Genomic DNA, 23,156 nt, shown 5'->3' with positions numbered 1-23,156 from the left:
CGATGTACGTCCCGGTGACGTACGACGCGCAGGGACAACCGGTGATCATGATGCCGCAGGGCTACGGCGGCGCGAACCGCGCACCGCCACCGCCGCCACCGCCGCCACCGCCGAGATCGTAGATACGTGTGTGTGAAACGACTCGCTCTTTTTTTGTTCTATTTCAACCACGGCGATTCACGTGTACAGCGACTCGTTCGTCTCTCGATCCCCCGACGATGCCGGCACCAAACGTTCCACCGCCGCCGCGTCGTACCCGACCAAACCGAAAGCACTTCTCTCAACCGCGCGCCCTAACCCGTGCGTCACCCTCAGCGCCTCGCTCGTCGAGCACCGCGCGTGCGCCGGCGCGTACAACGCCCGCACGCGCGTCCCGCGCGCGTCCAAAGCCGCGAGCGCGATCGCCAACACCCCGTCCCCTCCGTTCACCCCACGCTCTCCCAGCGGTCGTTTCACGATCCCAACATCGTCCGACCACCGCGCGCCGTTACGCACGTCCTCGTACGCCAGAAAACTTTCCTCGTCTCTCCGCTCGAGCTCCAGCGCCTCGTCCCGCGTCGCGCATATAAAACACACCTCCGTCACGTCCTCGATCGATTCGATCGCCTCCAGCACCGCGTACGACACCAACGCCGCGCCATCGCTCCCGTCGCACCGCGCGTTCACCGCGATGAGCGCGACGTCCGGCGTCGACGCCATCGCACAGATGTCTTCAGAAGACATTCTCGATGATTCCACCCCCGCCCCCGCGCGCGTCGCGTCGTCGTCGACGTCCCGCATCGACGTCACGGACGCGAACGTCCCATCGCGCCCGTCGCCGAACCCGGCGAGGACGACGGCGACGCCGGCGCGCGCGCAATCGGCGGCGCCGACGAGCACGCGCATGGATGTGGCGTTGACCCTAGAGGCGTTTTTTTTATAAAGCCACCGTAACGCACGCGACGCGACCGCGTCGACGCGCGCGCGGGCGACGGGACGCCGCGACGCGGCCGCGACGCGGGCGAGAAAAAATAAATGTACGCGCACGAGCGATCGGGGTACGCGGCGACGCGACGACGGGCGACGCGAGACGCGCTTGATGGGGACCCGGTGCGCGTGATGGATGCGGCGCGAGCGATGCGGATGACGTTGGAGCGATCGATCGAGGGACGCGAGGGGGGGTCGGAGGACGCGATCGAGCGCGCGCGCGCGTGCGTGGAGAACCTGGACGCGATCGAGCGCGAGCTCGAGAAGGATGCGGCGTCGGATCGACGCGCGGGGATGGATGAGGCGAGCAAGGACGCGGAGCTGGCGCGCGTGCAGAGCGAGGCGGAGGAGCGTGAACGCGATCCCAGGGTGAAGGCGCTGATCGAAGACGCGAAGACGCTCGCGATGGCGCCCGAAGGTACGACGCGTGGGAGAGAATTGACGATGGCGTTCGCGGAAAAGATGGAACGCGCGCTCGCTCTGGAGCCGGATTTTTATCAGGCGTCTCTGCAGCTCGCGATGGTGTATCAAGCGCACGGGTACGTCGCGAGCGCGATCGAGCGCGTCACCGCGGCGTACGATCACACGCCTGGGTGCTTTCTCGCCTACGCACTCGCGGGGCAGATGTACGAGGACGTGGGACTGTACAATCGAGCCGAGGAGGAATACGCCAAGTGCGTCGGCGTCTCGTTTGATTTCGCCGACGCGTGGGTGTCGCTGGCGCGACTATCGGTGAACAAGTTCGGCGCAATCTCGAGCGCGATTCATTTGATGCGCGTCGCCAAGCTCGGTGGGCCCGAGGCAAAATTCACGAAACCAGGAAAGCATCCTCTGTTGCTGTTCTCACTCGCGCACGCGTTACATCTCACCGGATACTCCGCCGAACCGACGAGTCTGTACACGCAAGCCCTCCACGCGGGCGCCGGCGTCATGGCGATTTATCCATTGTGCAAGCTGGCGAACGATTGCGCCGACGATGAGGGCGCGTCGATGTGGGCGAAGACTTGGAGAGACGCGCGGGACGCGTGTCGAGAAGACGATTCGAGCGCCGACTCATTCTTCGCGTCTCTCGAGGTTTTCAACGCCGCAAGCGCTGGGCCGCAGTGGCACGAAATTCTCAATTCAAAAGTTCGCGCGTACGAAATCATCGCTAATCGCGATGTGGACGGTCTCGTGCGCGCGCCGACGCTCTTCACCTCGGATTCTCTGGAAACGTTGACCGAGTCGGATGAAATCTTAGACGAAGTCGTCGTGCTCAAGGGTGCGCACGCGAAGTTTCCCGGAGTCGTCGAGGAGAAAATCAATCGAGTGGGCGTTCTAAAAGACTTCAAAGCGATAATCACGGACGGAAAGGCGAGGCGCACGCGAGGTGAGATCATCGCACAGAGACGCGTTCGCGAAGTCGCGACGGATGAATTCGGACGGAAGTGCACCGTCCGCGTGCGCGCGTGCTTCGTTCCAGATCAAGCTGCCGCCGATGATGTCGTTCTCATCGCAAAGAGCGTTTGCATACTCTCCGCGGCGAGCGCGTACGACAAGACTGCGGACATGGCGTCGTCGGAGTACGACGACAAAATGTATGCTCGAGAGATGACGAATCGAGGTCTGAGTGGCGACTCGAGCGCAACGATGCGAGAGGTCGACGTCAAAGACGCGTGCACGCGCGTCATGGGCATCGATGACGTTTCGAGTGATATCATCGCCCAGGCTGAGATCGTGATGCGCGCCTTCAGGGACGCCGTCCGGGACGAGCGGAACGTCATCCAGGACGCTCGATACGACGCGTACGCCGCCGTCAGCGCTCCGTTGTTCCTGAACCTCGACTTCATCGTCGAAAGCGGCGAGACACCGCGAGCGCACTTTTTGGGTGTCGGAGAGCGACCGGGTTTCCGACTCGAGCGCGAGCGCGCCTTCGTCCGAGACGTCTGGTCTCGCGTCGTCGACGCGCTCGACGACGACTTCGCCGACGCCGACGCCAGAGACGACGAATTCATCAAAATCGTCGTGAAGTCGTAAACGCGCGGCTTTAACAACATCGAATCATCGTGTTACAAAATCATCGCTCGCTCTCCTCGACAGCGGGCGCCAGAACCGTGTTCACCGCGATCGCTTTCGGCGTCGGAATCGCTTTGGGCGCCGGAATCGTCTTCCGAACCGCTCGGCTGTGTTCGGGCGCGATCGTTCAGGCCTCGCTTCAAGACGAGCGCACGATGCGCGATGGACACCGATTCCACCGGCACCTTGGACGTGAGGGCGAGAAACGCGATGCGCCGCACGTCCTCAGCGACGTCCCGCGTGCGCTCGATCACGCACGGCACGGTGCAATCCGAGATTGCGAGCGAGCCCAAGATGGCCTTGCGCACCTCTTTATTCTTCTCACTCCCCAAGAGCTCCACGAATGCCTGCGTGATCTCGTCCTGGGAGAAATCTTGCGACTCTCCGCCGTCTTGCAAACGACTCAACGCGCGCGCCGCCTGCGCTCGTACCGCCGGCATCTTATCCCGAATTCGCTCCAACATTACGTCCGTCATGCGCTCGTACAAATCATCGCTCACCTCGGCGTCGGCGCCCAAGCCGTTCAACACGCCCGCGACGATCTGACACGCCCGAAACCGAATCGCCTTGTCCTTGGCCGTGTGCAGGTTGAGCAAAAATCCCAAAAACGCCTCGTTGAAATCATCCGCATCCTCCTCGCACCCGGGCTCACGCCAGGCGCAGAAGCTCACGATAAATCGAACCACCCGCTCCGTGCACAGCTCTCTCTGGATCGTTCGTACGATGAAGCGCCATCGTCAGTCGTTCCGTTCCGTCCGAAGCGCGTCCCGTGTCGCCCCGAAATCATCCGCGACACGCGTGCGCTCCCCCGCCACCCCCACCGCGCGCCCCGCCCGCACGATCTCGTCGTGTCGAATGATAATAGACGTATTCCGCCTCCTCGCGCGTCCGACGCACCTTGTACTCGAGCAACACCGGTAAGACGGCGTTACAAAACGTTGGTAAAAACCGTTCGGGGTCGCTCGACCGAACGACGCTCAGCGTCTTCGCCCCGCGCTTGTGCGTCGCGAGAGAGATCTGGGCGTCGTTTAACGCTCGCGCGATCGCGCGCGTGAGGTCGTCGCTCGCGGGCATGGCGCGCGAGCGGCGACGCGGCGAGGAGTGTGGGATGATGTCGACGGGTCGAGAGAGTGACGGTTTAAGTTCCCCTCCGCCGTCGCGCGGAGGCGCCGGCGGATGAAAACGTGCGCGTCCGTCGTCGCGAATGACTCGATGGGAAAAGATGTGTTTGAGTGTCCGATTACATGTATCCGGAGGGTGAGAACTTGTTGGACGCGTCGTCGTCGTCGCCGTAGTCTTCGTCGAGGGGGAAATCCTCGGGGGTCTCGGCGTCCTCCGCGGGAAACGCGCGGAGCATATCGTCCTCGTCGCGAGCGACGTCGGCGTCGGAGTCGTGAAGACTCGGACAGAGTTCATCGGGATTGAATTCCAACCCGCACAGTTCGGCGAGGGAGCCGACGATGCGGTCGGGAAGGGCGGCGGCGGCGGCCGGGTCGGTTTCCGCGCGCTCGGCCCAGGCGTTGACGTCGTCAATCTCCGTGACGCCCGTCAAGACGAGCGCGGTGAGCGCAGCGTTTCCAGCCTTGCCGAACGCGATATCGGTGTCTAATCTATCACCGATCACGAGCGTCCTGGACAAGTCGATGTTGGCGTGATCCTTGAGGAGCTCTAACATGAAGGAGCTCGGCTTGCCGCAATAAATCTCGGGTTGTTTCCCGCACGCCGTCGCCACCGCGTTCACGAGCGCGCCAGCTCCGGGGTACAGACCCGGGCCCACAAGATCACCCGCATCCGGGTTCGTCGCGACGAACATCGCTCCTCGCTGAATCTGCAACGATGCGTACGCGAGCTTGGCAAACGTGAACTTTGAGTCGCTCCCGACGACCACCGCCCCCACGTTTTCGTCGCTCCACTCATCCATCTCCTCCCAATCCCTCTCCGAACACTTCACGCTGTCGTACACCCCGGCCTCGACGTCGATTCCAGCCTCCTCGAGCTCCTTCATCAACCCCCTTTCACCGATGACGTACGCGCTTCGCTGCGCGTCGTTCCCCAAGCGCTCGCCGTGTTCGCCGCGCTCAACCTCCCCCTCATCAATCTCCGCCAACCCCCTCGACCGCAGGTAACACGCCGTCGCGTACCCACTCGTATATATCTCATACTTACTCGCTTCAATCCCCAACGCGTTCAGCTTTTGCGCGTAATGCTCTCGCGTCTTCGTCGAGTTATTCGTCACAAAGAAGACCCGCTTCCCTCGCGCGCGCAAGCTCTCGATCGCCGCTCGCGCGCCCGGGATCAACCGATCACCGTGCCAGATGACCCCATCGCAATCGAGGACGACGCCATCGATCGCGCGCTCCAATTCCGCGCTCAATCCCTCGGGTGCGGTCACCAAGAGCTTTGCGATCGAGCTCGTCGAGTGTGCGGCGGCGCGAATGTTTCGTCCGTGTGCGCGTCGCGCGCGCGCGCGAACGCGCGTCGAGCGGGCGCGAGGGAGCGCACGGACGCTCGTCGTCGATGCCATGCGTTCACGGCGCGCGCGGGGGGGAATGCGGTGGCGTGCGTCGAATTCTATTGCGTTGTTGACCTGGGGCGCGCGCGGAGGTTTGGCGCGCGCGCCGCGGCGCCGCGGCGCGGACGCGAGGACGTCCTCACGGGAACGCGGGCCGCCGTTCGAGGACTCGAACGTCGTCACCGACGCGTAAGACGTTGGATGCGTCTTGGGCGTCGGGACAGATGAGATTCCAGCCGAAGAATGGGCTCTGGCGCCAGAGGCGGTTGGCGGTTCCCAAGGCGGCGCCGCTGCGGAGTCGGGAGAGGACGCGGGCGAGCGGAACGCCGGCGGTCGAAGAACCGGTGTCGGGATCGATCATGGGAATGGCGCAGCGACTGCAGGGCTTGCACACCTCTGCGATGACGTCGTCGGCTGTGAGGCGTCCGAACGCGATCTTGGACCAGGCGTCTTCGGCGTACGGCGACGCGTCGTCCACGATGACGTTTCCGCGGAAACGTCTGGCGTCCACCTTGTACCCGGGAGTTTCCTCGCGAACGCATCGCTCCAACGCCTCAACGGAGGATTTATTGACGAGTAACATCGGAAAACCATCGCTCAGAGTGGTCGTGCATCTTCGAGAGCCGTAATCCGGCGACGTCAGTCGCGTCGACGCGTCGTCCACGTCCACGTCGCCCCTATCTTGCTCGCCCCCAGCGTAGCCCCCTTTCCCGATCCACCGCACCAACTCGTACGTTTCACCCGCACCGGCGTTGTCCTGGTTCAAAAACTCGGTGAACCACGCGCGCGCGTCGTCACCGACCAAGCCGCACCGACCGACCCACTCCCAGCACTCGGTCGTCGCCGTCCCGGTCGCCGAGGCGTCGCTCCTCAAATCCACCTCCACTTCGAGCGCTCGATCCATCCCGGGCGCCGAGCACTTGAGTGTGAATTTACTGATCGTTCGGTCCGTCAACGCGGCGCGCGGTTCGACGTCGCACTGCACCAGAGCCAAGCGCGGATGCGTGCGTTGGCTGATGAACTTTCCATCATTCGCCCGAGTGACGCAAAACGTTCGATCGAGCGCTAATCCGGTCGACGTCAGCGCGATTTCATCGCAGGAGATTCCCGCGCACGACTTCACCGGGTACGTGACGAGCTCGGCGATTCGCGGCATGACGGGAAGTGACGGGTGGACGCCGTTAAGAACATTCTCGTTGACAATCCAGGGGGTGTTTATGAGTCCGTGACTGGTGAAAAATCTTTGGCATTTGGGTGATACTTGGATGCCGAGCGCTTCGGAGACGAGCGTCGGCGCTCACCGTGGAACGGCGGGCGTCAGCGAACCGCGCGCGCGCGAACACGAGAGGACGTTCGACGCGGTGCCGCCGTGGATGGACGGTGACGTGGTGATTTCGTCGTGGTGGGTGATGCTTTGGAGGCCCGGTGTTTGGCGCCGCGCGCGGCGGCGACGACGCGAATCGACGGTGCGACGGCGCCGATGAGCAGCCCGACGCGAAGTCGAGCGGCGGATGATAAAGCCAAGGCGCGGAGGGTCCACGAGATCGCGAGCGTGGCGATCGCTCGGCCGCGAAATCGACTTGACGTGAACGCGAGCGCGACGACGACGCACCGCACGACGATTGTCTCTAGCGACACCAGGGAGGAGAAAACCTCTGAACACGCGACGAACGACCGTTTCGCGAGCTCGGCGACGAATTTAACGGCTTGAAGCGCCCCTGTGGACGCCCTCTCGACTCGCTTGAGCGCTTCATCGACGCCAAGGACGAACTTGTTGAAGTCGTCGGCAAATGCACGTTGTCGCGCTCTGACGTCCTCAATCGCCGTCGCTGCCGCTCGCGCATCGATCGCATTTCTTCGTGTTGATGCATCCACGTCGCGAAGTGTCACCGCGAGCGTCTCTGCGCGCTCGTTTGCCTCTCTGTGCGCGAGAACTAATCGCGTCGTGACCGCCTCAAGCGCCTCCTCCGCGAGCTCCGCTCGGCGCATTGCGATATAGTGCTTGCAATCTCGATCGATCGCGCGCGTCTCGTCCACGTAAATCGCAAACTCCACCGCTTTATCCACTGTCACCAATACCTCGTCGTCATCGGCATCGCTCTCGAGTTCGTCCTTAGCCGAGCGAGCGGACGAGGACCCGACCGCGCGCAGGACGCACCGCTCGCAATCCTCCCCATCCCTCCCACACCTCGCGGTCCTCCCCCGCGCGCGCGCTCGACGCAACCTACATGCCGTCGACACCGAGGCGACGACGCACCGCGCGTCCGCGCTCGCTCCCAACGCCGCGCACGCCTCACTCGCGCTCGCTCGCACGTCGAACGACGTTTTAAGACTCTTCCAAAGCGCATCCATTCGACACGCCTCACCGTCCGTCCCATCCCGCGAATCGCGTAATCTGATCGCGCCGTTCGACGCAAAGATATCGATGTCATCTCGCGCGCTCGCGACGACCGCGCGCGCGACGACAGCGACGACGAGAACGCCCGAGACGCGCATCACTCTGACGATTCGCCAAAAAAAAACGTCTGTTCGTCTCCCTGCTGCGTCGGTATGTTGATAGCGGTATGTATCTCTAAGTATGTACGAGCGGTGCGTATGTTATTAACTACATAGGGATTTCGAAAATAATATACGAACGCCCGCGCCGCGTGCGCGCGGCGCGCGCGACGTTCGCCCCAGCCGCGCCGCGCGCGTCAAATCACGCGTCGTCCCGTCGCTCGCGCACGGCGCGCCACCGACGCGCGCGCGCCGCACGACGGCTCTCGCGCGGGTGCGTTTTGAATTTCGCCCACGACGCGAAGACGCTCTCGCCGCCCGTGATCGACGCTGAGCTCTGGACGAGGCGGCGATGATGCGAGCGGTGCATCAAGCCGGCTGGGGCGGCCGCGAGCGACTGTCGGTGCGAGACCTTCCTCGACCCGTGCCGGACGTCGGTAGCGTCTTGGTGCGAGTGATGGCGGTGTCGATCCACGCCGGCGATCATCACATGTTGTCGGGACGTCCGTATGTTATTCGATTGCTCGGGCGGCGGGACGTGCCCGGCATGGATTTCGCGGGCGTCGTGGAGACGGTCGGCGGTCCCGCCGTCGGCGGCGGTGGCGACGCAGACACCGTCCTCGCGCCAGGCGATCACGTTCTGGGCACGGCTGACGTTCGATGCGGCGCGTTCGCGGAGTTCGTGTGCGTCCCGTTGGGAAACGTCGTGCTAAAGCCGGCGAACGTCACGTGGGAAGAAGCCGCGGCGATTCCCACCTCGGCGGAGACGGCGTTGCAGGCTTTGCGCTCGGGTGGCATCGGCAACTCCGAAAAGGTTAAGTCGGGACACAGAGTTCTGATCAATGGCGGGTCCGGCGGCGTCGGCTCGTTCGCGGTGCAGCTCGCGAAACATTTCGGTGCGCGCGTCACGGCGGTTTGCTCCACTCGGAACGTCGAGCTCGTGTCGTCTTTGGGCGCTGATGAGGTGATAGACTACACCGAAGAGACGATTGAAGGCTACTCCAAGGCGCACGGAAACGTCAAGTACGACACAATCATCGACGCCGTCGGTCGGTACTCGTGGCGGCGTTTACTCGCCCCTTCCGGCGTGCTTGTCGCCGTTTCGCTTCCCGATCCAGAGACGGAGTGTGTCCCGTGCGGTTTGTGCCACGTCGCGTGCTTCTCGTCCTTCTGCTGCTGCTGTCTTTTCTCGAGAAAGTCCAAGCCGTTCATGCAGACGGTGTCTGCGCACGACTTGAGTTTCTTGGCAAATTTGGTGCGCGACGGGAAAATACGACCGGTGATCGGTCTCAAACTCGAGGGCCTCGACGCGATTCCAGACGCCCTCGCCAATCACTTTGATGCGTCGAACTCGTTCGGACGCGGACACCGCGTCGGTAAGACGGTCGTCAGTCTCTCAAAGGCACACGCGACCTCACCTTGAGACGCGCGCGTAGCTCTCATGAAATGAAGCGGGGCGTCGACGTAGGAAGAAGCATGTTTGTCGTTGTGTGCGGATAACGAGACGTTGTCGACAGATTAAGAGGCGTGCGCGGAGGCGCAATTTGAGTTAAAACGAGCGGCGTTGAAGGTTGATTCAGATGACGCGCAGGCGATTGTTTACGAGTTTTAGCGAATAACGGCGCGTTTGCGAAACGTCTTCTTTGAGACAACGAGGCGCCCTGTGCGAGGCGCTCTGTGTGTACATTTGGTGTGGCAGTTATACAAGTGTACAAAAATGTATTTCAAATCGTGATGCAAAGTTTCACGTTGCGCCGCGTTCGCACGTCGCTACCGGTACATGAGTCGAAGACGTCAAATCTAGACCCTGAGGCGCTCCAAAATTCACCACAGTATTATGACATTGACTATGAAGGCATGCTTCGGCCGCGGACGAATCCGTCGACGCGCGCGTCACATCGCGCCGACGACGTAATTTAATCGACGCACGCGCACGTCGACATGCGTGCCTCGACCGCGAGCGTCTCTTATTTCATCGATACGTCCACGTAGGCGTTGAAAACGCGCGACGATTGGAAATGTCGAGCCAACGACGAAAGGCGTTGTCTCGAACCAACGCGCGTCGTTCGTCCACGACGCGCGCGATCGTGTGCGCGGTGTCGACGCTGTTGATGCTTTTTGACGTCGTCATCGCGTCGGTGACGTCGCTGACGCCATCTCGTGGGCCTCTGGAGGGGAACACGCGCGTGACGGCGCGCGGGACGTTCGCCGCGCCGGCGAACTGGGAAAACTTCGCGCCCACGCCCGTGCTGGCGCATGCGGCGGGGTGTAAGTTTGGATTTGATGGGATGACGGTTGCGTATAGCGCCGGAACGGTGATCGCGAGCGATTCGGTAGAGTGCGCGACGCCCGCGTACGGGTCGAGAGCTTTGACCGGTTCGCGGAGCGCCGCGGTGAGCGTGACGTTCAAGGGGTTTCCGTACGACCCGGAGTCGTACGCGGGGTTTTTCAGCGACGCGCAGTGGTTCGACAGCGAGTCGAACGTTACGTTTGAGTACTACGACGCGCCGATCGTGCGGGAGGTTTCGATAATCAACTCGGCGACACCAAAGACTGCTTTTGTCACAGGCGAGGCACCGAGCGGCGAAGCCGCCGTCGTTGCCGTCGACGGTGGACCATTTCTCGCGGATGGTGATTTCAAGTGTCGATTCGCGCTTGTGAACGTCATCAACTCCACTTTCGTGAACGCCACGCGCGTGACGTGCCCGATGTGTGACGGCGGTGCAAATGGGTGTGGGGCGCACAACGAGCAGTTATCCTGGCTCCTAAATCCACCGCCGGAATTCGTGGAGGTGGAGGTGAGCATGAACGGAGGAGGTGATTATCACTCTGCTCCAGCGCTAAAGTTGCATACCGCTGCTGCGGGAGTCACGGTGACGCACACGCGAAGTTCGGCAGCGCTGTCGGCTTACGAGTCTACGGTTGATTCGGGTGCGACGACGATGACGCTCGATCCGTTAACGGTGAATTTAGTCGATGCGAAGGGTACCGTGATTGCGGATGATCTCGGTGTCGGTGGTTCGCGCGGATTTGAGATTACGGCGACGCTCAACTCAACCCTCTCGGCGAGCACGCCAGGGGTGACGATGACGATGAGTCCGACGACGGTGACCACAACGGATGGAGAGGCAACGTTTCAATTAGTCTTTAGCGCGCCGCTTCGAATCGGTGATTACGTCGTCAACATCCATGCGTCGGACTGCACTGGTTCTGCGTGTGTGGTGGTTCCAAGTGGAACCATTTTCAAGTTCTCTGTCGTCCCAGGCGCGCCGGCGGGTTTGGTCGCGGTTCCCATGAGATCGCGCGTTGTTCCAGTCAACGATGAGTCTTCACTCGGTGTCGTCACGGTCTACGTCGTCGATAGCGCGGGAAATCGCCTGTATGCGTTCGATGAGACGTCGCACTCGATATCAGTCGCGTCGGTTGACGGTTCAGACGCGTCTAGGACGACAGGTTCAGTCTTGTTTGGTAGCACGACGATGTCGACAGCGGCCGGCGTCGCGGTGTTTAGGGATTTGAAATTCGTCAACGAGGCACCCACGGGAGAAAGACGTGGAGGCGAGACGATGTTCGTCAATAATTTGACGCATCCATCGCCGTCGCGAGGATTGAATGGGGTCGACGAGGTGTATAGACTTCTCTTCACAGCATCGTTCGGCTCAACCATTTCCTCCTTCACGATGGCAAACGGGCGCGCGCGATACGTGGAGATTGATAACCACGTGATGCAGGTGATGGTGACGTCGACGACGGTGGTGACGCTTCCATCGCCTATCTCACTTAGATTATATGATGCTGGGTACAACGCGATTGCTGGAGCTGCAAATGCGCGCCTGGAAGTTCGCATGAGCGACGAGGCGTTTACACTCTCACCGTCCACCGCGACGTACGCCGTCGACGCGAGCGGTTCAGGGGTTTGGACGTTCGCCGCGAACACCGTTATGCTTCAAACAAAGTCTGCGGGGTATTACGTCGTTGAGTTTGGTTTAGAAGGCTCGGAATACGTGCGTCCAGCTCGACAGCTAGTGCAGCTCATACCTGGGAGCATTGGTTATCGTTGGAGTCACTCGCTCGCGAGCGGTCCAGACGTTCGCTACGCCAACGCGTCGACACCGCTCGGTAATCTAACGGTGTCGGTTGCAGATGTTGGCGGGAGTCTCGTTGGCGCATCGGACCGATTCAATGCTACAACCAGTTCGTTCTCGGTTCATCGGATGTTTGCGTGCAACTGCCCGACGCTCTCCATCAACGGGACTTTGACTGGAGACACCGCGGGCACAGGTGCTGCAGTGCTCAGTGGGTTGGTTTTGCAGTCTCCAGCATTAGGCGTTCATACGTTCACGTGCAGTTCAACGGGTAACACGCTGAAGGACAGCGCAGGGAACGTTTTTTCAACGAACTCAGTGGCGCTCGTAGATCTCAACTTCAACATCACCGTCACCTCTGGTGTGCCAGATTATTTTGCGCTGACGAACAGTCCAGTCGCGTTGATGTCTACGTCATTCGGAGTCATGAACATGTCGACGTTTCGGCGCTATAGCAGTGATTATTACGTACCATTGGACGATTTCAAGTTTCAGATGTACGACACGTACTCAAATGAGGTGAATTACCTCCTCACAAGCAATCCGGTACATCTCTTCGTCCATTACGCCTCGGGCGTGAGCGGCGATGATATCGGCACGGAGAGCGTGTACGTGACGTATAATTCCACGGTGGCGAAGCGAATCGCTCACTTGGTGGCCGACCCTTTCGGGATGTCCACCGGTTTGAACGTTGCGTTTGACTACACGACAAATGCGGCGGCGGTGGTTGGATTGGCACTCGAGAGAGCTACCGTGGGTACCCATACGCTCACGTTTTCCGTTCCGTCGATGTCTGCATTTTCAAATGTGACGCAATCGATCAATGTATCGCTTGGTAGGGCGCATCATCTCGCCGCGCGAGCACCGTGCGATGATTATTATTTGACAAGCGAGTGCTCTAGCGCCATGCTCACGAGGAGCGCTGGGACGCCGTGTACATGCACTCAGTACAAATCATCGGCACTCGTGCAGCTCGACCCTATAGTCATTGTCGTCATGGATGGTGGAGACAATCTGATGGGTAGTTCGTACTCTCCGAACTGCTTGCCAGGAGAAGCGTCGTGCACAGGTGAGGTAGAGGCGGTGTTTGATTTTGAGGCGACAAATCCTTGTGTTTTATCTGCAGGCGCGTGCGCAGCTTCTCAGCCGTTCAAACATAAGAAACCGATCGTCAATGGAAGTGCAGTGTTTGACGATATTGCGTTTCGGTTTCCACGCTCGACGATTCACGGTGGAACGGCCACGATTACATTCAGATCTCCCGGTTTGGTCGACGTTCAGATATCTTATGAAATTTGGCCCGGCGATGCGTACGCGCTCAAAGCGACTATTCCTGATTCTTATCCGGGTGATGAGGACGGTGGCGGTTTACCATCGAACGTTTTCACCCTCATCGGAAGCTTTTCGAGGCATTTCGTGCTAAACGTGGTCGATCAAGCGGGGAATAAGCTGCTCGGCGAGGATGCGACCAATCGAACAGTGACGGCTTCCGTGGTGAGCTCCACAGCCACGATGGAGGGTACGCTGGAGCAAGTTACGTCCGCTGGGAGCGCTGTCTTCAGAAACTTCTACTTCACCTCTCCGCCGCACGGAAGTCACATCGTTCGATTTTCAACCTCGGGACTTCAATCTGATGACTTGAAGGTGAAAATAGTCGAAGGAACAGCTCGGAAAATCAAGCACATCGTGACACTAGAAACCAGAACTTCTTACTCTTCCAGAGAAACCATAGAGTTTGGAAAGTTTACGATTCACTTGCAAGATGCCGGTGGCACGCTAGTGGAAAATAACTTTGTCGCGACTGATATCACGGCATCGTTGCGCGCGACGTTCAACTCGTCTAGAACGTCTACCACAGTGAATTACGCCGTCGCTCGAATGACGGCGCCGTTAGGAAGAGCTGTCCTGGTTTTCCGCGGGTTAACTGCGAGTCGTCTGGAGCAAGGAACGTACACTTTAACTTTTTCGGGTGAGGATATGATTACAGAGACTATCACCGTGACAATCACCACTGGAGTGGCGACACAGCTGTACGCACCGCCCGTGAGCACTTTGACCGGGAGAGGGACGTACGAGCGCCAAACATCTATAAGTGCTGCGAGGGTCGTTGTTATGAATCCATTCGCCGCCATCGTTGTTGATGGTGGTATGAACGCAGTGGGGAGCAAGGAAGCAGGCGTGTTCCGGATTATAAAAGTCAAAGTTGAGTACGCGGTGCCGACGAACAAGACTGTATTTTCACAAGCGCCGCAATCGATGACGTACTCAACTTCCGATGGAGAGGCGCTGATCACGGGAGTTACACTGTACAACCCGATCGCCGGTTTGTACAAGTTGACCCTTACGACGGTATCTCCGAACGTTCTGCAACCGGCTACGTTTAACGTGACAATTACTGCGGGAGAGATATCATCGCTCGACGTATGCGGTTGTCCAACGTGTGTTCGAAGCGCGGTTTCAGCGACGTATCCAACAGGCTTATGCACTGATACGCAGCCGTACTTAAGTGCAGACAATGTGAATCTTAACAACGTCGTCGCAGTCACGCGTGACTCTGCGGGTCTACTCATGGGATCGGCGTTGAATAGCGCCGAAGCTCGTCGCGCAGTGTCTGTAAAGTTGACCAAGTACTCTCCATCGATCGGCGAAGAGGTTGCGTTCACTTTGGAAAACTCTCCGCTTATAGCGACAGAGACGGAAGTTACGTGCGGAGATGCAATCGACGCGTGCAACTCGACATCAAATCGAGTGCCAAGCGCAAGCGCACTATACGTCCAGAATGGTGTCGCCGCCTGGTGCGCACCTGGCACCGCGAGCACTCGGGCGAAGAGCTTTTGCAGACCCGTGGGCGAAAACGCAACTGAAAGCTTGGCAAACGCCGAGATACTATACGTCACGCAGCTCGGCTCGGCTGTTCCGGACATCGCTGGAACAAGTGGTGAAGGATTGGACTACTACGGGGTGCGGCAGGAGCCGGGGTTTATCGGTGACGCGGTCGGACTTAAGCTCCACCGCCCACTCGCAGGTCGATATGTCCTTAGTTTTGCATCGTTATGTCCGTCAGATGTGTGCACGACAACGACGAACGACGGTCTTATTGGTGATACTCTGGAAATCATCGTCGTTCCTGGTGTTCAACATCGACTAGAGTTCGGCACACAAAAGATCCCGCGGCACTTTGATAGCAACATCACATTTCCGGCGTTCGAAATTTCAGGGTACGATGTGGCGGACAACCTTCTCACAAATGTGGTAGAGAACGTAACCGTCACCGTGACGCCGACGCCACACGCGGTGCTTGGAGGCATAGAGCCCCTGCAAAACGGCCGCGCGAAGTTTGGAAACTTCAAGATCATCGGGCGGCGCGGGATGACATACAGCCTCGTATTCAATTTGGGTCCAGTTAAGCTCAATGTGCCCGGTGGAGTCACCATATTCTCGTGCGAACAGGTCAAGCCGCATTCAAGGACACTGGCCGACGGGACATGCGAATGTTTTCCAGGGTACACAGAAGATGTCAACCGCACGGGTTTTGTGAACTCAACGGCGACGTCTACTTTTCCAAATTTGTACTCAACGCTGGACCCTTCTTTGAGCATCGATAACTTTTTTGGCTCTCTCCGACCGTATGGTGTATGCGTGCCTTGCGATGTGGGTTTCTTCAAGAGTTCCGGCGGGGCACAAGCTTGCGACGAGTGTCCTGTGAACATGGACACGTTGAATGGCGCCAACGGCGAGCCGATCGCGCCGCACGTTACAGTTGCTGGAGAAACATTACCCGGGTACCTCGCAAACGTGAACATATCCGCATGTCAGTGTACTTTGAGGGGTCCTGCCGTCGGAAATTCGCTCGATTATGAGAGTTTTTACCGACTATTTCCGTTCGAGACGTACACGTGCGCTTCATGTCCCGCCGGGGCAGTGTGCGACTCTAGAGACATCACTGAATTATCTCTCTTGCCAGGAAAATGGCGCGTAAACAGAACAACGCTCGACATTAAGGCGTGTCGTTCGCCGAACAGCTGCAAAGGTGGCCGTGGTGAAACGAACGATTTGTGCCACATCGGCTACATCGGGCCTCTCTGCGGCACATGCGACGCATCAAGCGGTTACGCCACTCTGGCGGACTCCAACTCTTTAGAGACATCGCTCAAGTGTACCAAGTGCTGGGGCAGTGGGTTGACTGGATTAAGTATTTTCATCGTCATCGTCTTGCAAATCACTGTGGCATATTTTGTTTGCAAGGCTGTGCATAGCGGATTGGCAACTCAAATTGTGTACACAAAGAGCATCATCTCGCACTTTCACATGCTCTCCACTCTCGGATCGATCAATCTCGGATGGACAGAGGCAGCGGGGTTCTTGTTATCGCTCTCAAGGTGCATGTCGACGACATCGTTAAAGTCGTTCGTGGTCGACTGTGCGTCAAAATGGTCGCACGTTGATTACACCAGATATTCCTTCGTGGCAGTCGGTGTCTTCTGTGCGCTGTGCGTGCCACTTTACCTGTACATACGACTCGTTTATTTCTTTGAGGCGAGGAGTGCGTGGTACGAAGATAAACGTACTCTTGAAAACGCCTATATCACGGCGCGAAGAGAGGGAGAAGATGTCGATCGCATCAAGTGGCAGCTCGAGCGCATCAAGCAACCGCCGGACGTGAATGACTCGTACCCGGATGCGTTCAAAATGCAGACGCAAACAAAGGTGAACAAGGACGGGTACGTGGTGCAAGAGTGGACTGAGGATCACCTTGCGTCGCTCAAACCGGCTCCGATTGACGTCGCCTACGGAATATTGCACGCCTCGATCTTCTCGATGTGCTGGTTCCCCGTCGTCACCGACGTGCTAAAGCTGGTGCGTTCAACAAAAGTTGCAGATATCGGCAACTTTTTGTTCGTTGATTACAAGGTGCGAACAGACACTTCCGAGTTCGAAGAGACTTCGATCGTCTACTTTATCGCCGGTTTTGTCGTCGCATTTTTATTACCTAGCAAGGTGTTCTCTTCGCTGAAAAGCCATAAGAGTCAGCTGGCGTGGGCAAAGACCAAGGCACGATACGGTTTCATGTACATCGGCTTCACGGAGGAGAGGTATTACTGGGAGTTCATCGTAATGATGCGCAAGGCTCTTCTCGCCATGATCACCTTGCTTCTTCCCGACAGACCAATTCTCGCGGCGTATCTCTGTATCGCCTTGTTGCAAGGCTCACTCGCACTGGCGTTACTTTTGGACGTGTACGAGCGAGAGCGCCATCGCCATGTCGAAGTTGTTTCGTTGACGGTCATCCTGATCAGTTATAACACGGGAGCGCTGGTGGTGAACGTAAATAATTATGTGCTCTCCGTCTTGGCGACTTTGTTCGTGTACGCCTTGAACTTGAGTTTTTTGCTGACCGTCTTCTGGTCCATTCGCGGAGACATCACCCAGGAGCGCATCGCGTCCAAGATTGAGGCCGAGAGTAAAGCGCTCGAGGGCGAAGACCACCTCCGCCGAGATGCCATCAGGCGCGCGCTGGTGGACACGCACGAAGCTGCGCAGGAATTGCATCCGAGCATGGCCGAGCAGCTCATTGCGTCGTTCGATGACCAGACGCTCATTGAAGAGCTGGCGAAACCGGGGGCTAATGATTTAAAGCTCAAATATCTCCAATTGAACGTACATCTAGAGGGATTGCGGAACAAATGGCGAAATAGCAAGTCGCTGCTTGTGCATCAACCGTCAGAGATAGAGCACAAGATTGAGACTTTGGCGGCAGAGCGCAGAAGGCATGCGAACAATAACCGAAGCGTGTGGCGCGGCTCAGTCGGGTCTGGCGCCGGATCATCGAGCGACAGCGAGCGTAAATCTGCATCGAACGACGACTCCGCGTACATAAACGAAATAGAAATCGCCCGCCGAGGACATGTCGAGGCTCGTGTGGCACAGTACAACGAGCTTATTGCGCAGCAACTCCGAATCGCTCGCAACGCTGAGAGAGACGAGCTACTCGGGCCGGACTTCACCGCGAACGCTGCCGCGCAAGAGCAGCCGACCGTACCTTTGTACCCCGCCGGATATATCCCACCAACGCCTCGTCTTCCGGCGCAAGACACAGTTTCGTGGACACCGCCGTCTGCAGAAGTCCTGTTGAACTCGTCAAAGAAACTGGCGAAGAAGCCCGCGGCGGCAAAGCCATCTAGACCTTTCCCGGCGGTGACAGTCGATCCATTCACGCATGAATACTTTGAGCTCGCCCCGGTCGGCGACGAGCTCTCCACCGAGGCTCGTCTGGCTGAGATCGAGGAGCAAATCAAAAGGGAAACTGGCCCAGAGACGGATGTCAGCGCGCCGCGAAAATCGTGGCGCGACAAGATGACCGACACACGTTGGCGAGTGCAGAAAAGAATTGAAGCGCGCGAAACCGCGGCGATGCGTAAGGCGTTCGCCGGCGACAACCCCACCCCCGAAGACTTGGCCCCGGCGAGCTTGAGCGCCCGAAGCGTGACCTCAAATGAAGACAAAGACGAAGACGCCGTCCCGCGCAGCGGCGGCGGCGACTGATCGCGCCGCGACGGTCAACAAACACCATGTACTTATACATTTCCAAATAGTTAGCACGCGAGTCCCACCGCCCTCACGCACGCCTCGGCGACCAAAAATCCTCCGCGCCCCGGACGAACCCGCCCAAGCAGTTTAAAAACCACGCACAGCAGTGCCGCAGTCCTTCGCGCCGGACGCGCTTCCGGGCCCGCCACCCGCGATGTCGGACGCGGCGAGAGAAACGTTGGACGTCGCCCACGACCTCTCAAAACTCCTCGACTGCGACGTGACGCGAGAGGAGCTCGCCGTGCTCATCGCGCTCGTCGAACGCGGAGTCAACCCAGAGGCGCTCGCCGCGGTCGTGCGAGAGTTGCGACGAGAGGCGCGCGAGATGGGAAACGCGTGAGCGTTCACGCGCGATGTGTGTTGATTGTAACGATAACGGAGCTGTGTAGAAGACGTGTCAGAGCTGTTCGGGTGAGTCGTCGCGCGCGTTTTGGATTTTTTCTGAAGCGAGTGTGAGATTAAATAAATCTTCGCGCAGAGTGCTCGTCGTGATTACGTGATGACGGTGGGTGCATTGCGACCGGTGAATTTCTCGAGATCGCTCGTGTCGAGGGCGATCTTGATGAGCGGAGCGAGGGCGACTTGGGCGTCAACGCCTTGCTTGCTCTTGTCGGCTTCGTACTGCTCGATGTACATGCGAACGGTGGCGCCCGAGGAGCCAGTGCCGGAGAGGCGGAAGATGAAGCGCGAGCCGTCGGTGAAGACGAAGCGCACGCCTTGCTTTTTCGCCACGGAGCCGTCGATTGGGTCGGTGTACTCGAAGTCGTCCGCGTAATCGAGTTCGTAGTCACCGTACTTGTCGCCCTTCTTCGCCGAGGCTGCCTTGGCGCGGAGTGCTTCAACCATGGCGTTGCACGGATCAGACTCGCATCCCTCGTAATCGTATCGAGAAAAGAAGTTACGTCCGTACTTGGCCCAGTGCTCCTCGGTGATTTCCTTCACGCCGACGAGCTTGCCGCCGACGGGGACGTCCTTGTTGCGGTATGCCAAGATAGACAACCACGCGAGCACGGCCCACATGCCATCCTTTTCGCGGACGTGATCTGCGCCGGTGCCGAAGGATTCCTCACCGCAAACCGAGCAGCGACCGGCGTCCATGAGGTTACCGAAGAACTTCCAACCCGTCGGCGTCTCAAAGCACTCGACGCCGAGACCGGCGGCGACGCGATCAAGCGCGGCGGCGGTCGGCATGGAGCGAGCGAGGCCCTTGAGCCCAGACTTGAAGTACGGGATGCACTCCACCGCGTTGGCGGCGATGATGGCCACCGAGTCGCTCGGAGTGACGAAGAAGTTGTTCCCGAGGATCATGTTACGGTCGCCGTCGCCGTCGGAGGCGGCGCCGAAATCCGGCGCGCTCGCGGAGAACATGACCTTGACCAACTCCTCGGCGTAGGTGAGGTTCGGGTCCGGGTGTCCACCCGCGAAGTCTTCCTTCGGTTCGTCGTTCACGCACGAGCTCGGCGGCGCGCCGAGCTGGTCGACAAAGATGGGCTTGGCATACGCGCCGGTGATCGCGTGCATCGCGTCGAACTGCATCTTAAAGTCCGAGCGCGAGAGCAAAGACTTGATCAAATCAAAGTCAAAGACTTCCTTCAAGAGCTTCAAGTAATCCTCGACCGGATCGATAACCTCAACCTCAAAGTCACCGAACTTGGTGACGCCGCACACGCTCAAATCGACATCCGGAATATCCGCCATCTTCAGCGTCGACACCGTCTGCGTGAACCCGTAAATCGCATCGGTAATCTTCTCCGGCGCCGGTTCACCCGAGCTGTAGTTGAACTTGATCCCCCAGTCCTCATTCGGTCCGCCCGGATTATGCGACGCGCTCATGATGAACCCGCCGAACGCCTTCCTCGCCCGAATCACCGCGCTCGCCGCCGGCGTGCACAGGTACCCGTCTCGTCCGACGTACATCTTCTTCACTCCATTCCCGCACGCGAGCTTCAGGATGATCTGCGACGCTTCCTTATTGAACCATCGTCCGTCGCCGCCGAGCACCATCGCCTCGCCTCGGCTCTCATCCCCGAGCGCGCTGAACAAACTCTGCACCCAGTTCGCCAGGTAATTCCCCTCCGAAAACACCGCCGCCTTCTTCCGAAGTCCACTCGTGCCCGTCTTCTGTCCCTCGATCGGCGTCGTCGGGATCTCTTTGATCGTCACCGTCGCCATCGTTCGCCCACCGCGCGCGATCGTCGATCGTGTACGAATGCGCGTCGCACGACGCGCGCTCGGCGTCGGTGCGCCGACGCGCGCGAGCATGCACGCTCGCGCGTCGCTCTCGCGCGCGATCGAGCGTCGACGGTTCCGTCGCGGTCGAGCACGTCGGTGCGTTGTGCCGATCGTCCGTCGTTATCCAGCGACACGCGTGTGGCGCACGCGGCGTGTGGGGTGTCGCGTATTGAAGACACACGGAGACCATCTATGGGGTCTGTGTGTCCAGCATCCTCGGCCGCGGCGTCAACGACTTTTTACATGGGCGTGTGTGTACTGTATGTATAGTGTGTGACATCGCGTTGTGGGGACGTGTAGTCCTATGTGCGTGTTGTCGTGCGCCCGCGACGCGCGCGACGCGCGCGACGTCGGCATCGCGCGTCGCGCGACCTCGCGCGCGGGCGTGCGCGCGGCGAACGCGCGCGTGGGGTGTGCGCCGCGCGCGCGCGGGCGGTGAGGGGCGAACGCGCGCGATTTGGGGAGATCCACGCGCGGCGAGGCGTAACACCATTGGACATCGTCGACGGAAGACGATCGATCATGCGGACGACGGAGGACGCCGATCGAGCTTCGGAGAGCTTATTACGCCCGACGACGACGTCTTCTTCGCGGGTGTGTCGTTGGAGGCGCGTCGGGGGGGGGTTGGGGGCGCTCGTGGTGTTGTTCGGCGCGGGCGCGGCGCTCGCGGCGGCGTTCGGCGCGCGCGACGGTGACAACGTCGCGGCGGCGTTGGCGTTCGATAAGAGCGCGCCGACGACGACGACTGGGGACAGTCACGTGAATATTCGAGATGAGTGGGGACCGGGACCGCTGCATGAGGTGCACTGGGACGCGAAGACTGGTTTTCATTACGACGCGCACGACGGGTCGTCGTTTGAGAAGTTTGAGGAAAAGTTAGGGGCGAGAATGATCCAGTCGACGGTGATGAAGTATTACCCCACAAGATTGAAGAGCGATCAGCCGTCGTTTTCGGTGTATTACACCGTGGAGGATTACCCGAAGACGAAGTGCTGGAAGTCGGCGCGCACGGGCTTGGCGCCGGAGGGATGTCACACCGACCAGTGGCCGCGCGTGTACAATTTTGCGTCGCAGCCGAAAGATGCGAGTCTGCTCCCGGCGCTAGATCAGGTGACTTTGATCACGATCGCCGAGCCGTTGGTGGATATGTTGGAGCACGAGGGCGAGGACGCGAAACTAGAACCTCCAAACTGGCCGAAGCAGCAGGTGTTTGGTATGAACGGAGAAAACGCCACGGCGTGGGAAAATCTCATTCCAAAAATAGCGTGGCAAGGGACGGATTATAGATTCTACGGACCAGAATTCGACGGTTTCAAGGAAGATTCGTGTCACCACCCGAACGACTGCGTCTTGAATCAGATTTGGCAGAGAGCCGGCGGGGGGCATGGTAAAGCCAACTACACTCTCGCGATGCGCGAGACCTTGGCTCGCAACGACATCACCCCGCGCCTGCGCTTGGTGCTCAACTCCCTGTTGGACAATAGTTGGATTGACGCAAAGTTCTTTTGCGTCGCGAGGTATGACTCGCGATTCCCTCTCCGCGTCAAGCTCGGTAAGGAGCTTCGCGTCGAGGCGGATCGCAAGATGACAGGCGACGACTTGGCCAAGTACAGATATCACATCGACCTCGGCGGCGCCGGCGGGACGACGTGGACGGGAACGATTCACAAGATGTCACTCCCCGGTGTTCTATTTCATCACGAGACCGCGATGCGAGACTCCTACTTCGACAGCATCAAACCGTGGGTACACTACATTCCAGTCGCCGAGGACCTGCGCGACTTGAGGCAGAAATTTGACTGGGCGCAAGCAAATCCACAAAAGTGCAAGCAAATCAGCGCCGCTGCGTCGGCGTGGGTAAAAGCGTTCAACACCCGAAGAGCGCTTTTGCGGCACAACTACAACACCCTGGCGGTGAACTTGGCGAAGACCATCGACCCGAGTAAGAAGCACTTGGTTCCCTTTGAAAAAGCGCACCCGAGTGCTATGCTCGGACGCATGCGTCAGCGCATCCTCAACGGACTTCGACGCGCAGCGCGTGCGCGCGCCGCGGCGCAGTGAGTGTTGAAACATAGAAAACTGTAATGAACATCGCGTAATGCGTCCATGCGTACTGTCCACACGGCTCTATGATTGACATTACGCAAGGGGCCTCAGGCTCACCCATTTTTAGTCGAATACACATCGTGTTCCCATCTCCGCACTCTCCGACGATCTATCGG

General features: G+C 59.3%; 10 protein-coding genes across 10 annotated transcripts in view; 5 read left to right on the top strand and 5 right to left on the bottom strand.

Moving 5' to 3' along the window:
* OT_ostta15g02570 (Nuclear condensin complex subunit 3, C-terminal domain) overlaps positions 1–4,095 on the bottom strand; it is a gene marked incomplete at both ends in the record, with an annotated part of 6,329 nt that extends 2,234 nt beyond the window's left edge. Inside the window, 2 exons of the mRNA XM_022982453.1 lie at positions 3,155–3,728; positions 3,919–4,095. Coding sequence (XP_022841207.1) covers positions 3,155–3,728; positions 3,919–4,095 — 751 coding nt within the window. The remainder of the gene's footprint in view (positions 1–3,154; positions 3,729–3,918) is intronic.
* Positions 178–885, bottom strand: OT_ostta15g02590 (unnamed product; the record flags this gene model as incomplete). The annotated part of the gene is made up of 1 exon (XM_022982456.1): positions 178–885. The coding sequence occupies one exon, from the start codon at positions 883–885 to the stop codon at positions 178–180; it is 708 nt and encodes a 235-aa protein (XP_022841209.1).
* OT_ostta15g02580 (Tetratricopeptide repeat-containing domain) lies at positions 1,099–2,982 on the top strand (the record flags this gene model as incomplete). The annotated part of the gene is made up of 1 exon (XM_022982455.1): positions 1,099–2,982. One exon carries the CDS (start codon positions 1,099–1,101, stop codon positions 2,980–2,982), a length of 1,884 nt encoding a protein of 627 aa, XP_022841208.1.
* A 166-nt stretch (positions 4,096–4,261) lies between the features above and the next one.
* OT_ostta15g02560 (2-phosphoglycolate phosphatase, eukaryotic) lies at positions 4,262–5,545 on the bottom strand (the record flags this gene model as incomplete). The annotated part of the gene is made up of 1 exon (XM_003083363.1): positions 4,262–5,545. The coding sequence occupies one exon, from the start codon at positions 5,543–5,545 to the stop codon at positions 4,262–4,264; it is 1,284 nt and encodes a 427-aa protein (XP_003083411.1).
* A 127-nt stretch (positions 5,546–5,672) lies between these two features.
* OT_ostta15g02555 (Molybdenum cofactor sulfurase, C-terminal) lies at positions 5,673–6,689 on the bottom strand (the record flags this gene model as incomplete). The annotated part of the gene is made up of 1 exon (XM_003083362.2): positions 5,673–6,689. One exon carries the CDS (start codon positions 6,687–6,689, stop codon positions 5,673–5,675), a length of 1,017 nt encoding a protein of 338 aa, XP_003083410.2.
* A 1,692-nt stretch (positions 6,690–8,381) lies between these two features.
* On the top strand, positions 8,382–9,452 carry OT_ostta15g02550 (Alcohol dehydrogenase superfamily, zinc-type; the record flags this gene model as incomplete). The annotated part of the gene is made up of 1 exon (XM_003083361.2): positions 8,382–9,452. One exon carries the CDS (start codon positions 8,382–8,384, stop codon positions 9,450–9,452), a length of 1,071 nt encoding a protein of 356 aa, XP_003083409.2.
* A 595-nt stretch (positions 9,453–10,047) lies between these two features.
* On the top strand, positions 10,048–18,657 carry OT_ostta15g02540 (Immunoglobulin-like fold; the record flags this gene model as incomplete). Its single annotated transcript, XM_003083360.2, has 1 exon — positions 10,048–18,657. The coding sequence occupies one exon, from the start codon at positions 10,048–10,050 to the stop codon at positions 18,655–18,657; it is 8,610 nt and encodes a 2,869-aa protein (XP_003083408.2).
* Positions 18,658–18,856: 199 nt separating this feature from the next.
* On the top strand, positions 18,857–19,042 carry OT_ostta15g02530 (Protein of unknown function DUF3743; the record flags this gene model as incomplete). The annotated part of the gene is made up of 1 exon (XM_003083359.1): positions 18,857–19,042. One exon carries the CDS (start codon positions 18,857–18,859, stop codon positions 19,040–19,042), a length of 186 nt encoding a protein of 61 aa, XP_003083407.1.
* A 152-nt stretch (positions 19,043–19,194) lies between these two features.
* On the bottom strand, positions 19,195–20,874 carry OT_ostta15g02520 (Alpha-D-phosphohexomutase, alpha/beta/alpha I/II/III; the record flags this gene model as incomplete). Its single annotated transcript, XM_003083358.1, has 1 exon — positions 19,195–20,874. One exon carries the CDS (start codon positions 20,872–20,874, stop codon positions 19,195–19,197), a length of 1,680 nt encoding a protein of 559 aa, XP_003083406.1.
* Positions 20,875–21,456: 582 nt separating this feature from the next.
* On the top strand, positions 21,457–22,995 carry OT_ostta15g02510 (Lipopolysaccharide-modifying protein; the record flags this gene model as incomplete). Its single annotated transcript, XM_003083357.2, has 1 exon — positions 21,457–22,995. One exon carries the CDS (start codon positions 21,457–21,459, stop codon positions 22,993–22,995), a length of 1,539 nt encoding a protein of 512 aa, XP_003083405.2.
* Between the last annotated feature and the right edge of the window lie 161 nt (positions 22,996–23,156).

This window comes from Ostreococcus tauri, assembly GCF_000214015.3.
Source record: "Ostreococcus tauri WGS project CAID00000000 data, contig chromosome 15, whole genome shotgun sequence".
Lineage (NCBI taxonomy): Eukaryota > Viridiplantae > Chlorophyta > Mamiellophyceae > Mamiellales > Bathycoccaceae > Ostreococcus > Ostreococcus tauri.
This window is presented reverse-complemented; position numbering and strand designations above follow the sequence as displayed.